At 35.3% G+C, this 16169-nt stretch overlaps 1 protein-coding gene across 1 annotated transcript in view; it reads left to right on the plus strand.

Moving 5' to 3' along the window:
* The first annotated feature begins 211 nt into the window (after positions 1 to 211).
* The window catches only part of LOC105468895 (tyrosinase), a 124635-nt gene continuing 108677 nt past the window's right edge, over positions 212 to 16169 (plus strand). The window contains exons 1-3 of the mRNA XM_024788822.2: positions 212 to 913; positions 4973 to 5170; positions 5708 to 6598. Of these exons, the coding sequence (XP_024644590.1) occupies positions 5780 to 6598 (819 nt within the window). The 5' untranslated portion in view covers positions 212 to 913; positions 4973 to 5170; positions 5708 to 5779. The remainder of the gene's footprint in view (positions 914 to 4972; positions 5171 to 5707; positions 6599 to 16169) is intronic.

The raw sequence follows: 16169 nt of genomic DNA on the forward strand, positions 1-16169 counted from the left end.
ATATTTTATAAAATAAAGAAAACAAAAGAAGAGATTGAATTGTTAATTCATTCATCCATCCATTCTCCATCTACTAAAGATACATTTAACATGCAATGTTCTAGGCATTTGTTGTGAAACCACATTTTTACTCTTAAAGGATTCATGATATAGAAAGGGCATGAGAAACATCGGTAGATTATATGCATTGTGGTGAGTGCAATGACAAAGATGAATTGAGAGTAGAATGAGAATATGCAAGATAGTCCTCCAGCCTATCCTCAGAGAAGGGCTGTAGATCAGAAAATGCTTTCTTGAAGCTATGACACCTCAGATGTATCTTACAGTATGTATAGAAATTATGCAAGGGAATAAAAGAGAAAAACATTATTTGCTAAGAGAAATAACGTGCTAATTTCTGAATTCTATAGAAGTATGACATCTCAGTGTTATTGCAGAAGTTCAATATCCTAAAGAACAAGGTTTTAATTGGAGAAAAAAAGGCAATTGAGGTTGCTAACGAGAGAAGGAGAGGCCAATTTAAAACAATGATATTTAATTATATCCAATAAAATACTTATTCCCTAGCCCTCTAGACCAAAAATAGCCAGAAGTATTGAGAGCATTATAGTGATGAACACTAACAGCACCAAATTTATGGTCTTTAATGAAAATGGTGAACATTTATTAAGTGCTTAATATGTGTCAGACCTTATATTGAATATTTAATATCTATTAAATTATTTAAAACTCCAAATAGCCCCATGTGGTAGAGTTGAGCACACTCAGGTTGTGATAAGTGAAATTACTGAACAAATCTTAAATATATGCTAATTCTCTTCCCCCTTTTCTCTTGTCATGGGGCCTGAGACTAACAACGGGCAGACCTTGGATATTACATCAGAGATTCTGACTTCGTAACATCAAATTAAAGGTTGGTGACTTATACAATTTGTTTATGCCCTAGGTATTTACTATAAGATCTTAGGAATAATAGATGTTCAATATCTATTGAACAAACAAATGAGTCTAAATTTCAAATATAAAGAGTTGATGGCTACATATTTTTTCTTGAACTCCACATATGCACACACAAACATAATCATGATGATCATTGACCAACAAATCACAATGTAGGCTGACTAATATCCACTTATTAGCAAAATATTGAACAAAGATGCAACAATTTCTCTCCCAAAAGAAAGGTACTAAATACATAAAACTTTAGAAGTCTTCACGATAGTTAAAAATATATCACGTTTAGAGGTTGTTAGGGAGCCACATTGTTATTCTGAAAATTGAAAAATGAAGGACAAGAATCAAACATTTATTCCACTTTTCTTGTACAGGGTAACAAAATAGTTAATGAGGAAAGTTATTCTTTACAAAAAAAAATAACCTTTCTTGCAAGCTTTAATAAAATACCAAACGTAGGATATAATTATCAGTGAAAATAAAACCATATAAAAATTTGTTAAAGAATTATGTAATTGAAAGGACAGTCTGACCTCACTTCAAGCTGCTGATCAATTTTAAAAACAAATACTGAGAAAACCAGATAATATGTTCTCTAGTAAATCAAAGTAGGTAGTACATAACAATGCCTGTGAAGTAATTGTTAACAAAAGCAATAACAAAATTCAACCTGTATATAATAAAATCTCTAGATCTAATTCCAATTGTACAAAATGCAAGATATTATTATTGGTAATGTATAAAATGATAGAAAATACAGGATAATAAGCATAGAGAGAAATTTAACCCTGAAATGTTAACCCTGAAATGTGAGAAATTCTGTAGGGCAAAAACTCAGTTTGCTCTAAAAATAAATTGCATTTTTTTTAAAAAAGGACACTTACAGATTAATAGAAACTGATAAATTAGATCAACCAAAATGCAAGGTATATACCTGTTTGAATCTTGACAAAAATACTTTTGAGATAATTAAATTAACCACAAATTTGAAACCAGATATTAAAGAATTATTGTTCTCTTTTTGTTTGAGATGTATTTTATGCATCAGATACATGGTTTTGTTTTTATGTTCTTGTTAGCTATATATACCTAAATTAGAGGTAGAATATGTTATCTGAGTTTTGTTTTAAAATATTCCAGAATTTTTAAACTAATAGAAACAAAACAAGCAGAAAAATACTGGATGTTGAAACTTGGAGGTAAGTAAATTCTAGTTTGTTATATTATTTTTTTACTGATTTCAGCATATTTATTTCCATAGTAAATTTGTTTCTTTAAATGGTAGCTCTTGATACTGAGATAATTATATTAGTTGTATTTAATAAATGGTAGCTACTATTGTAATTGAAAGGAGGACTGAGAAACAAAGACAGAAAATGGATTCAAACTACTACCAAATAGAAGAGCAAATACCAGTGATCTGAGTGAGGAAAAAGAGGAAGATCGACCAGGTTAACACCAGTGAGTGGGTGAATAATCTATACAAATACCAGAAAAAGAGGACCAGTGATTGTGGCTAGTTTATACTCAAACTCAACATATCTAAAATTGAGCCCATATTCAATTCCCACAAACATTTATCCTCTGTTGTTTCTTATTTTAGTTAATGGCACAAGCCAAAATCCTAGCATATAGCCCTAAATCTTCTTTCCCTTTGCTTCTTACTGCTCTTGAATTTATCACCTACATATCTCTCAAATTCATTAACTTATGTCCATCTCAGAGATCATTACTCTAGTCTAAGCAATGTCATTTTTGCCTGGTTTATATCAATAATCTCCTAACAGTTATTTCTACATTTAGTCTAGCTCCCTACCCCACATCTGTTCTCACCTCAGTAGCTTGAGTGACAAGTTTTAAATTCATGTATGATTATCCAAAATTTTGCTGCAAAGCCTTTATGGACTATGAGCTGGTCAATACATGCACCTTCATACTTATATCACACCTCTACCATTTTGGGGGTTGCAGCCACCTTAACTGTCCTTAAATCCCTTGAATATACCAACCTACTTCCACTTCGGAGACTTTGAACATGCTATTCTCTCTACCTGGAAAGCTCACACTCCTGCTTTTCTCCCCTTCATCAAACAGACTTCTACTGATCCCTCAAGTGTCACTTGAAATGTCACTTTTCCCATAAAATTATCCCTGACTATCCCTTCTCTCGTGAGACTAGAAAGGTCCTTCTGTCTGTTCCCTAATTTCTAATTTTCTCTTATAGCAACTTAAAAAGTAATTTAATCCAGAAAAAAAGTTATTTAAAGTACATGTAGTTAAAATATTATTTCAAATTACTAAAATTAAAATAGTATTTTAAGAGACAATATCCTTCATGGTGATAGAGATTTTTGTTGTGCTTACCATAGCATTCCCATCTCTCCCCATGTCTGATAGTTGGTGCTCAGTAAATACTTGAAGAGTATTTACTGAACCCCTAATTCTACTTTATAGGGCATTGCACTAATTTCATGTCAAGTCATACAATAATCTCCCCAAATAGGATAGGACCCTTTCAAATCCTACAACCTGAAGATATCTAAAGAAGGCACATCTAGAGTCAGGAAGAAAGCACTCTAAATGGAATTTAATATTTAGGAACCCAAGATTGGCAATAAGACTGAAGACTACAACACATGTAGGCCAGAGGAGACAGTGGCCTATACTGGGGACAAATAAAGAAGTCTATTTAAGAACATCAACCCTGTAAAGGAAATTAACAGGACAAAGTACATTTTAGTAATTCCTCTAAGCAGGCTCTACAGATTATGAAAAATAGACAGGACAGCAGACACAAAAGCCCTTAAAGAGCATGATGAAGACTTTCTAAGTTATTTCACTGGAAGCCTGATAGTGGGGCAAGTGTAAGGCAAAATTCTTAATTAAATTGAACATGAGAAGTTGAATTCTGTCTGCGAGTATATAGAAAAGAATTATGAAATGCCACATGTGGTTACAAGTAATGCAGAACCAAGGCTCCCCAGGGACAAGAAGTCTTGTGTTAATCTCTTTGTGGCTCTGAAAGAAAGAGAGAAAAGATTAAGCCTCCTTGTGGAGATCATGTGATGACTTCCTGATCCCAGCCAGAGGCAGTATTTCCATGGAAACTTCTCTTCCTCTTCACCCACACACTGCTCCATGTACCTGCAAAGCCTGCTCTGTCTCAAAAAAGTTGTTTGGAGGAGCTGTGACTTTTTTCTTTTTTTTTTTTTTCTTTAAATAATGAGGAAAACTCCAGCAAAAAGAGAAAAAAGCAGAACAGTCTGACACTCTGGCATCATCAAAATAGTGACAGCTTTTCCTAGAATGCTTCAGCTAAGGACCCAAACACTAATGATCTCCTCTTTTCCTTTTTCATTAATTTCAGTGGACCACCCAGCTTTAAGTTTGGAGGAGGACAAAGAAGGAAGCTTCAGAGAGGCAACTTTGATTTGACTACTCTCATTTTGTCACTCTTCAGCTCACAAAAGGGCTCACTTTAGTTCAAACCACTAAGTCTTTAAGCCCCTCCATGTATTGGCCCCAGGTTTAATTTTCTATAATGTGTGGAGGCCTATCTGAGTGTAATGCTCCAACTCGACTGATGAAACACAGTTCCCATCTCTACACGTTTCCCCTGTCTCAGGTGTTGTATCTATTCTGAATTGTCTGTCCAACTTATGCCCACTCCTTGAGGTATTAATCAAGGGCACTGCCTTGATAACACTTGCATATTATCCAAAATTATGCAATTCTTTCTAGTATCAGCCCACAAATACATCTCTTCCATTAAAAGTTTGATTTACTTATTATCTATACTACTCATTTGAAAACTAACATAGTTAAATTATATTTTTTAGCCATGAATTTCAGTTTCCCTAGCTCACTATACACAGAGAAGGAACTTTTGAAATAATTGAGATGACCAAAAAATATTTGCGAAGAAATATATTTCTCCTTTTTCATTCACTCACTAATTGAGAATTTCTTTCACAAAACACATTGCAAAAACATTTTCAAATAAATTCTTAATTTCTAGAATTTATAGGAAAAACAACATGTCTACAGCATTGGAGAGAGAGAGAGAGATGCAGAGAGAGAGAGATGCAGAGAGAGAGAAGCAGAGAGAGAGAGCGCGCGCTCTTTGCCGTGGGATATCCCCACAATGAAGCAAATCAACCAGCTATCAAAGTGAGCTATCCTTAGGAGTTGTCAGAAAATGCATCAGGATTATCAGGTAAAAGTATAAGATTTTTTTCTGATCCTTTGTATACAATAAATGAACTGAAATTCAATAACATATAAGGAATTATCTCTGGACTCTGAAGACAATCTCTCTCTGCATATGGAGTTCTTCAAATATTGTAGCCTGTTTACGGTCTCTGAGAAATAACTAGCTAAAACCCATAATCTTTAATACTTCCTAAACTTTGTTAATAAGAGAAGCTCTATTCCTGACACTACCTCTCATCTGCAAGTTCAAATCATCATTAATTTTGTAGTCTATTAACTGGGTTTGCTTAGGTCAGGCATTATTATTATTAATCTTATTGTTAATATTCTAACCATAAGAATTAAACTATTAATGGTGAATAGAGTTTTTCACTTTAACATAGACCTATCCCACTGGTGGGATATGAGCCAATTCCAAAGAAAAGTCAGTCATGTGCTTTTCAGAGGATGAAAGCTTAAGATAAAGACTAAAAGTGTTTGATGCTGGAGGTGGGAGTGGTATTATATAGGTCTCAGCCAAGACATGTGATAATCACTGTAGGAGTAGCTGGAAAGAGAAGTCTGTGACTCCAATTAGCCAGTTTCAGCAGACCTTGTGAGGACTAGAGGAAGAATGATCCTGGCTGTTTTGTACTGCCTGCTGTGGAGTTTCCAGACCTCCGCTGGCCATTTCCCTCGAGCCTGTGTCTCCTCTAAGAACCTGATGGAAAAGGAATGCTGCCCACCATGGAGTGGGGACGGGAGTCCCTGTGGCCAACTTTCAGGCAGAGGTTCCTGTCAGAATATCCTTCTGTCCAATGCACCACTTGGGCCTCAATTTCCCTTCACAGGGGTGGATGACCGGGAGTCGTGGCCTTCCATCTTTTATAATAGGACCTGCCAGTGCTCTGGCAACTTCACGGGATTCGACTGTGGAAACTGCAAGTTTGGCTTTTGGGGACCAAACTGCACAGACAGACGACTCTTGGTGAGAAGAAACATCTTTGATTTGAGTGCCCCAGAGAAGGACAAATTTTTTGCCTACCTCACTTTAGCAAAGCATACCATCAGCTCAGACTATGTCATCCCCATAGGGACCTACGGCCAAATGAAAAATGGGTCAACACCCATGTTTAGTGATATCAACATTTATGACCTCTTTGTCTGGATCCATTATTATGTGTCAATGGATACACTGCTTGGGGGATCTGAAATCTGGAGAGACATTGATTTTGCCCATGAAGCACCAGCTTTTCTGCCTTGGCATAGACTCTTCTTGTTGCGGTGGGAACAAGAAATCCAGAAGCTGACAGGAGATGAAAACTTCACTATTCCATATTGGGACTGGCGGGATGCAGAAAAGTGTGACATTTGCACAGATGAGTACATGGGAGGTCAGCACCCCGCAAATCCTAACCTACTCAGCCCAGCATCATTCTTCTCCTCTTGGCAGGTAAGATGTGCTGGATGTATGATGTCAGAGCAGGGAGGATCCTTAACAATCACTTCTTCAGGCAGGATATAAACTTCTCTTCTGAACACCCCACTGAAGCCCCCATCAAGAATAGAAACGATGCCATGTTAAGAACTCTCAGTGTACCTTGTATTTTTCCTTTATAGCACACTTTAGATATTTCTGTAATTATTTGTGTAACGACTTCTACTAGGTTTCTAAACTGCAATGAACAGAGTACTTGATTCATTATTGTATTTCCCAGAACATAGTATGGTGCCTTTAGAAATGGCAATAGCACATTATGTATTTTGTGAATTGAATAAATGAATGAATGCATATTTGGATGATTAAAAAAATGATATACACTAATGTTTCTGAAAAATAAAATTATTACAACAGGATTCATATGGTGTACAAATTAAAAATGCAAATTCCTGGCCCTATCCCAGACTCATTGGTCAGAATCTTCAGGAGATAGTCCTGAGAAGGCACAATTTACTAAGTGTCTATGTTGATTCTTTTAATCAGGAATGTTTGGGAAATAATTATTGGATTAGATCTTCATTTTTGAAAGTATGAAGATCCCGAGGCTTAAACAGGTAAATAATGAAGATGGCTAATATTCATTGAACATCTAGCATGTGTAAACCCTGTGGCAAATGTTTTTGTGCATTCGTTCATTTCATGCTCTTATCAATCTTTCCCTATTTTAGAGGTTATAAAGGTATCAGGTAACTTGCATAAGATCATACAGCTAATAAGAAGCAAAAAAAAAAACATTTATTCTCTAATAATCTGGCTATATGACCACTGTATCCTATTTCCAAGGATGTAACTGCTGTGATATCTTTAGCTAAAGGATCTGGTTCATTTCTCACTTTTTCTTTAGGCTGCATTAGAAGTTAGCTTTCTTTCTCAGTCCTTGAAAACTTTAGATAAAATATGAAGGATTACTATTTGGAATTGAATTCCTATTTCATCTATTCTGAATTTTTCATTTTGAATTAGGGGCAAATGGTAACCAAAGAAATATGTGTTTAATTATTTATCATTTAAAACCATATGTTAAAGGAAAGCTCTTCTGTCTTCCAAAACTTTCTAATACAGCATTTTTGACTAGCAATGCTCTATGAAATTAAGCCCAATATGTGAATGGGATGAGAAGAATCTTGCACTCAATTTCTCAAAATCTGCAGTTTTGAAATGTAGATCGCATTCTCCACCGAACCAAGTTTGTACCCCATCCCAATGAAGTCTATTGAAGTTCATTTAAAAAATGGCCACTGTATAATTTTTGGTGTTATTAGTCAGCTATTTACCAAACGTAATGGGTTTTATGCAGGAAAGGCTAGAAAAATGTGCTCGGAAAAAAAATCTATTTCAATGAGCTTTCAGACCTCCTACCTTAATCTATAATGTGCAAACTCTCATCTAGCTCTCATATCCTGTGTTCCTGTTTAAAAAAACTGCCAGGATTGGACATGGGATTTTCAGTCAGTTGTTATGCTTTGTTTAACTATGTGGCTTAGCTTGACCCAGAAAGGTTGGAGGACTGTCTAAATTACTAAAATAAGCTGCAACATCCACAGGAGAGCTTAATAGATACACATTGATTTTTAATTACATGAGATGTGTAATACGAGATGATATCCACGGCTATATGCGTATTGTTTTCCTAATTACTTATTGTCAAGTAGAACTTTTTCCGTTTTCTTTTCATGAATGTGTTCAATTTTAATACTTTCTAGAAAAAAAAAAGTGTCAAGTGGGTAAGCCCTGAACTGAAATTGCTACAATTATCAACTTCACCCTTGTTCTATGATTAAATTTCTGTGTAGAAACAGGTTTCAAAAATAAAATTAGAAAACAGAGTGGAAGGAAGATGATTGAAGAGAAACAAGGAAATCACAGTTTAAGAAAGGTGAAATGAATGAACATTTGCTGCTCACCTACTGTGTTTTAGTAGTGTCAAGAGATTATTAGTGGCAGAGGTGACAGTCAAACCCCACTCACATTGGCTGTTTCCACTCCTTCACACAGCCTCTCTGGTTACAAAGTCCTTATAAAAGTTAAGATTGATTGCTTACATTGATTTAATTCAGAGTTTTCAATGTCAAAATCACCTAGGAAGCTTCCAAAAAACCATTAAAAATAAAAAATAAAAACTGTTGCAAGATTTTTACGCACCTAATTTCTTGCCAGAAATTCAGATTCAGGTGGTCTTCCGTGAGGTTGTAAAAGTGTAAAAGCGTCCGGATGTGTTTGTTTTGTTTTTTTTTGTTTTTGTTTTGGCAGTGGCGCGATCCCCGCACGCTGCAACCTCCACTTCCCAGGTTCAAGTGATTCTTCTGCCTCAGTCTCCCTAGTAGCTGGGACTACAGGGATCCACCGCCAGGCTCAGCTAATTTTGTGTACTTTTAGTAGAGATGGGGTTTCACCCTGTTGGCCTGGCTGGTCTTTAACTCTTGACCTCAAGTGATCTGCCGCCTCAGACTCCCAAAGTGCTGAGATTACAGGCCTGAGCCATCATGCCGGGCCTTCAAGTGTTTGCATTTTTAAACCCTCATTTTGTGATTCTAATGTGCAGCCAGCACTGAGAATCATTGAGTTAATGAATATGGAGATTGTTTTGGTATCTCTTTACTTTCGTTTTACAAAAATGCAGGTTCTGTAATAAACACACCATTAATTTGAATGCCTTTGACCAAATTGAATGCTTAAATTAAGAACTAGACTATTTTGTGTGAGATGAGATCAAAAACTTTCTAGATTGAGTTAATTAAGACCTTCCAAATTAGCTATGCTGATTCACCTTTCACATAAAGCCCTCTTTTTTTTTATTGGTTTCAGACATCATTTTACTTGACCCCAAAATTGAGATTTTAGAGATTTGATAGCATTTATTAACTTTGAGCTGAGAGATCTTCAATGGTATTTAGGGTAGCGTCTGCATTTTATTAAAAAACTATAGAAAAGTCTAAAATGGTAGGATGATTGTCCAAAGTCACACATCTGAGGACTAAAACCGAGCGGCTCTGACTGCAGTGCTTTTTAAGTCAACAGTGTTATTTCTTATTTATAAGGATCCATTTAGGTTCAGAAGGGTTCAAGTAACTCGCTAATTTCTAGATGTATAATTTGACATGTAAACACTTTGACTCCCTTAAAATTCTCCTGCCCGAGACAACATAGGCAGACACAGTGATGTAATCCTTTTAATTTATATCATAATGAAAATATTCTGAGACTTTTACTGATCCACCTCTGTTACTCTAGTAGAGCTGACCCTCTCCCCTTTGTGCTATCATTGTACTTTATACAGATTTATATCATAGCACTTGTAACTTTTCATTACATGCAATGGTTTTCAAGCCTGTCTGTATCTACCAGCCTGTCAGCTCCTCCAAGGTAGAGATCATTTCTAAATATTTTTGTATCCACAGAACACAGGACTATAATATATACATGTAACAGGCTTTATAAATACATGCTGAATTTAACAAAATTTAACATCAAAGAAATGTTAGCTCCAGTGCTAGCATAGATCAAATATTAAACTCTGCATGGGTAGATTTCTAGGACCGTTCGCTGCAGTTTTTTACAGCATTGGATTCCCAATACCTAGGATACAACAATGTCAACAGTAGCCACTTACTTAAATTTGGGTATAAGATATTTTGTGTAGTTCTCTCTGGTAGTTCCATATGTATGTGTGTGTGTGCATGCAAAGTAAGAATACAAGAAAGAAGATGAAGCAATAGCTGAGTGTGAATTAAATGAAATTAACATTTATTGGTCAGAGTTTTCTATTAAATATGTTAAAAATCAGGTAACTAATTTATTTGGAAATATTGTGTTCCTAATTCATGTCTGTTGTTTGTTTGCTCATTTATTTGTTTAATGACCAAAGCTTTTAAAGTAGAGGCCATGTTTGTCATCAATTAAAATAGTTCATTATATTTGGAGGTGGAGGGTTGCTTAACATTTAAGTACAAACTACCCGTGCTCAACATAATTAGATCTAATGTTATGCAACCAACAGATAAGCTAGCCATAAAAATAAAAGGGGTATCAGGAATAGGTGTCATGATGAACTGAAACAAAGACGAAAAACATTTCCTAGCTGATAGACATGAGCGAATTGTGACCAGGGAATTCACTCATCAGGTGAAAAGCACATCACATGGAAGCAAACAGTTGGAAGAAAAAAAGTCACATTTCAGCAGAGAGTCATGGGTTTTAGGTAACCATGACAACAGCTCAGTGAAATAACAGCTTCTCTTTTTCCTTTATGAAAAACATTTTGTGGAATGTCATATGGTTTGCATTTTTTGCCCCAGATAAACCTTTAATGCTATAACAAAATCTTTGCTCCCAAAAGCTTTTAATAGCTGGCAGTTTATGTTATTTCTTTAAATTTAAGAAAACAATATTTAGGTTCACCTTCCTCATTAATATATCTCTTTCTTGTATCTCCCCTTTTTTGCTTTGACTTGGAACACTTGATCTCCTCCCTCAGCGTATGTTATATATGTTATAAATCACTTGTGTTGAAATAGAAAAAGAACACAGTCATCATCAGAACATCCAGGTTCAAATTCTACCCCTGCCATTTGGTCGATGACATTGGACCAGTTATTTAAAATATTTGACCTTTTTTTATTCCCAAGAGAAAAAAAATGAGGTAGAATTACCATCTATACTTATTTTATGTGTGTGTTAATAGGAGGATTAAATGGAATGGAATACAGAACAACGTAGTACGAAGAGTATAGTCTTTTCAGTCACGTCAGCATGAATTTGAGTGAATTTCCATACTTACTTAGCTACAAGACCCTAAGCAAGTTACTTAATTATTCTGAGACAATTTTTGTCCCTAAAATTAGAATATAGGTTAAAGCATTACTGTGAAGGGATTCAATAAAATGTATTTATATGGCTTGTTAGGATCTGACATATTGAGTTTCATGTGTGGAAATAATATATTTTTAAATGATATATCAAAGTTAGATATTATAATAATGAATATTCAAACAGTGTGATACACCCAAAGTTAAAAACAATTTGGTGACCTGCCCAATGGTCTTGTTTTCAAAAATAATTATAATAGCTGTCATTATCAAACACTTTACACCTGGCACTCTGCTAAGTGCTTTATACATGTTAGATTATTTGATCATTGATAGAAAGGCATAATTCCCATTTACAGATGAAAAAACTTAATACTCAGAAAGCTTAAGTAACTTGCCCCAGGCCATGTAACTAATGGGGTCAGTATTGGAAACCAGGTCTTTCTGACTAGAATCTTCATGATCATAAGCACAATGCTAACAATTTCTCCTAGCCTGCCTCCTTTCCTGTATGCAGTGTAAAGACTAAGGTTTGGAGTTTTTCAAATTATTTCTGGAAACAGGGTAGATTTCCTCCTCGTTAGTAATACCTCCAGTCATCTGAACACTTAGTCACTTGGCAGTTGGCATTTCAGCAAAAATAGTTTCATTCAAGCCTCTCTAATTTAACTGAGTCGGCTGTAGGAGTCTTTAAGGCAGCAGGATCGTTTGAAAATATCCTGAGATTACTCAAAGAGGAATAAAAATGATTTAGTCTATATACTTGTAGTGTCTAGTTAATCAAAATTATAAAAGCATCCAACATACTACATTCAATGTAAAAGTTAGGTTAGTTTTATTCAACCATTCCCAAACTATTAACACATCATAATAAATGTAGTGGGTATTGCTTTGGAATCAGGAAGCTTGTGTTTTAGTACTTTGGTTTTGACTCCAAACATCATATGTCCCTAAGACAAGTCACTCAACAGTTCCAGTTCTCAATTACATACAGATGAAAGGATTTAGGAATGTTGTAAAGTACAAGGAAAACTAGAAACTGGCATTAGTTGAGCCAGAAATTATTTGTTGAATAGTTTCTTTTCATATATCATGTTATAGTACAGTTTTAAAAAATTGAGATTTAACAAGCCTAAAAAACATGTTCATTGCCCCATGACTAGTAAGAAAATTAGCCAGAATTGAAGTCACATCTACCTGCATTATGGATCCCAATTTTTTCTCCACCACACAATGCATAATTCATAAGTTAGATCTTAGTGACCAAAAATTAAGAGTAACTTCTCTAAGCATTTCTTATCTAACACAGTAGCAGCCATCTATGGTGGGGGACTGCCCATTCAATTCTACTTGAGATGACTAAATTTGTTTATACATGCTTATAGATAGTAAATTCAGTGGGATAGGGGACTAATAAAATAGTCTTGATTATTTTCAAATGTGATGCAAACAGTTGACCAGTAAGACATTTTAAATTACTATTCTATGTGCCTCACCTACTGTTCACAAAATTATAAATCATAACATGGGACTTTATACCCCATTAGCCTTTTGTAGTCTTTCACAGTCTGGCTTAGTATCCTCATCATGAAAATGGAGATAAAATCATAAAAATCCACAGGGTAGTTGTGAGAATTTCAATTTTTAGTGTTCACAGAGATAGCTCCCTTATGGCCTAGGACAGAGTAGGGACTCAACATATGTTTACAAAAATAAGTTCTAGAAATATATTCTATGGTAGAGGTGGTACCAACAACATGACTGAGAAAAATGAGCACTCAACATATACTTTTTGTAGGAGATTCTTTGGCTCATTCATTGACTCTGTTCATTCATCCAACAAATACTTATTGCACATCTACAGAGTCCTGGAAACTGAACTAGATTCTGAGGGTAAAGAAATAAACAACAATGTAAAAATAAATGTGTCTTCATGAAGGATGCATTTTTATAAGGGATATAATAATCATTGTATATTAGAGACGAAAATGAATAAGTATAAGTTGGGTAAAGAACAATGTTATCTCCCTAGTGGTCCCAAGCCTCCCACAGAAGCATGCACCTGTTGTGGACAGTCAGTGATGGCAGGGTGGACTCTCCTAAATTTCATCTTTTGCTTTGAATTTCTCTCTCGCTACCTAATTACTCTATTTTATTAAATGTAAGGTATCAATGAATTTAAGTGATGCATTAATTTATGTAACACTAAGAAAAAGTAAAATTTATGTTTTTCTTAAGAGCTCTTTTTGGCTTATATAGTCATACATTTTTATCATAGTTTATTATTCTGCCTACATATAAACGAAACTATAAGAAAAATAATTTGGTGAAGGATTCTTGAATTTTTTTTACATTCAGAGTCAGTCCCTTTTGAGTTCCTTTTTGAGTAAGAGTCAACAATGCCTGGTTTTTTTTTTTACTAATTATTTGCCTTGGCCTTAAAGAATGGGTAGGATATTAGATGCATGGCAAAAAGTGGGCATGCTTAGCCACAGTCAGAGTCATAGAATGGAGAACAAGCAGTGTCAGAGAAGAGTAGACCATCTGACTTTAGCAGCAGGATCACACAGGATGTCAGCATGTGGAGAATGGTTGCCTGACTTGAGATGTTTTGGAGGTAGAATTGACAATATAAAAACAGTGCCATCACATGATGCTCCATGCTCAGAAGCAGACTCCACATTTGAGGTTTAATGATCTGTGGTCTTGATGTTGAAATTCTTATTAATCTTTGAGTTTGTGCTTTATAAGTGAAGTTATAGGGACAATGGAGCATATGCTTGGTTCATATGTGTCCTGCAGACCCTTTGTTCTTTGTTTTCCTGGGATGAGTCTCGGCTACCACTAACCCATCCACCAGCCCCATCTAGTTTCTACTTCCTCACCCTCTGTCCAAGGCCACTGGTGGGAGGAAAGAGGTCAACATTCCACATCACTCTCCAACCCTGGTGGGTTCCTTGGTGCAAGCAAGAAGAGGTGTGAAGTTGGGTGTTGGTCCCATGATTTGTTGGTTCAGGGTAAAATGGAGGCCTTCTCTACTTAGACTGGCTGCGCCTTAGCATGGTGCACAGGTGATTATATATGGGCCTCTCACCCAGCATCATGGACTGAATTGCATCTCCCAAAGACGTGTGTGTTGAATCCCTAATTCCCAATGTGACTGTATTTGGAGGTAGGGCTTTAAGGAAGTAATTAAAGTTAAGTGAGGTCATAACAGAGAGGTCCTAATCCAATAGTACTGGTGTCCTCATAAGAAGAGGAAAAAGACAGAGCTGTCTCTTTCTTTATGTATACATAAACGGCCTTCTGAAGATGGAGAAAAGGTTTCCTCTGCAAGACGTAAGAGAGACCTCACCAGACAGCTTGATCTTGGACTTCCAAACTCATGAACTTTGAGAAAAGAAATGTCTGCTCTTTAAGCCACCCAGTCTGTAGTATTTTCTTATGGCAGCCTGAACTAATCTACCCACCTACTCAAACAAGTCTTAGCATGGAGGTTTCAAACCCTAAGGAGTCACCTATTCACTGTAGACTGAGACTGTGGGCCACCTATTCCCTATAGATTGAGAAAGTAAATATTGATTTCTCTACCCACAACCAAGGTCTCAACATTTACCTGGTGCTGCAAATTGCATAGCCAGTCCTGCCTAGAGCACAATATTTACAGGTAAAATAGACGAGGAAGAGCTAGTAGGACACACCAAGTAGTAACAGCAAGAGAGAAAGGCAAAAATCAAAGGGGATGTGATCATAGAAATCAATAGATAGAGGAAGACAGAGGAATGTGTTTTGTGAAAGTGAAAGTGGTCAACTGTGCCCAGTGCTATTTTAACATTAGGACCTGCAGGGATAATTGGATTTTATAATATGGAGTCTTTGAAGGTTCATAACAAATTCATTGGTCAAGAGATGACAGAGGAAGATGACTAGAGTGCCTTTATGTGGGAAGGAATAGCCAGGAAATGGAAGTTTCATTTAAGATAGTTGTTAAGATTTGAGTTTTTAATCACACAGTCTATATTCAAATATTAACTCCCCCGATTTTATAAACTATATATGTTTGATGAAGTCACTTAACTTCTATAAGCCTGATTTCTCATTGATGAGATGGAAATATCAAGATAACTCCTCTCATACAATAATTGATTTATTGTTATTGAATTTCAAACCAAAGTCTTAAAATGTCTTTCTGTCAGGCACCATACCATAACACAATAATACATAGTGAACAGGATACAGTTTTTATTTTGGTAGAGTTTATCGTCTAACAGGTATGTTTATAAAGATTAAATATGTATACCATATTGCCTTATTCATTGATTTAAAAATTCATTTACAAAAATATTAGCAATTTGAGTATTTTATGTAACTTACCTTCTAGTGGAGTAGGTCTAGAAAGTGTGTGTGGTGAGACAGTAAAATGATATATATAATATTTTATTATTTTAAAAATTTGAAGGAGTTAAACATATAAGTTATATATATATTGTTTTACTGTCTCACACACACTTTCTAGACCTACTCCACTAGAAGGTATGTTACATAAAGTACTCAATAGTTAAAATGCTAATACTTATTAAAAAGCATTTTAAATCAATGAATAAGGCAATATGGTATAGACATTTAATCTTTATAACCATACCTATTAGACTGTAAACTCTATAAAAATAAAAACTGTGTTTATCCTGTTCAATATGTATTCTTGTGATCTGGTATAA

Source organism: Macaca nemestrina, chromosome 12, assembly GCF_043159975.1.
Source record: "Macaca nemestrina isolate mMacNem1 chromosome 12, mMacNem.hap1, whole genome shotgun sequence".
Classification (NCBI taxonomy): Eukaryota; Metazoa; Chordata; class Mammalia; order Primates; family Cercopithecidae; genus Macaca; species Macaca nemestrina.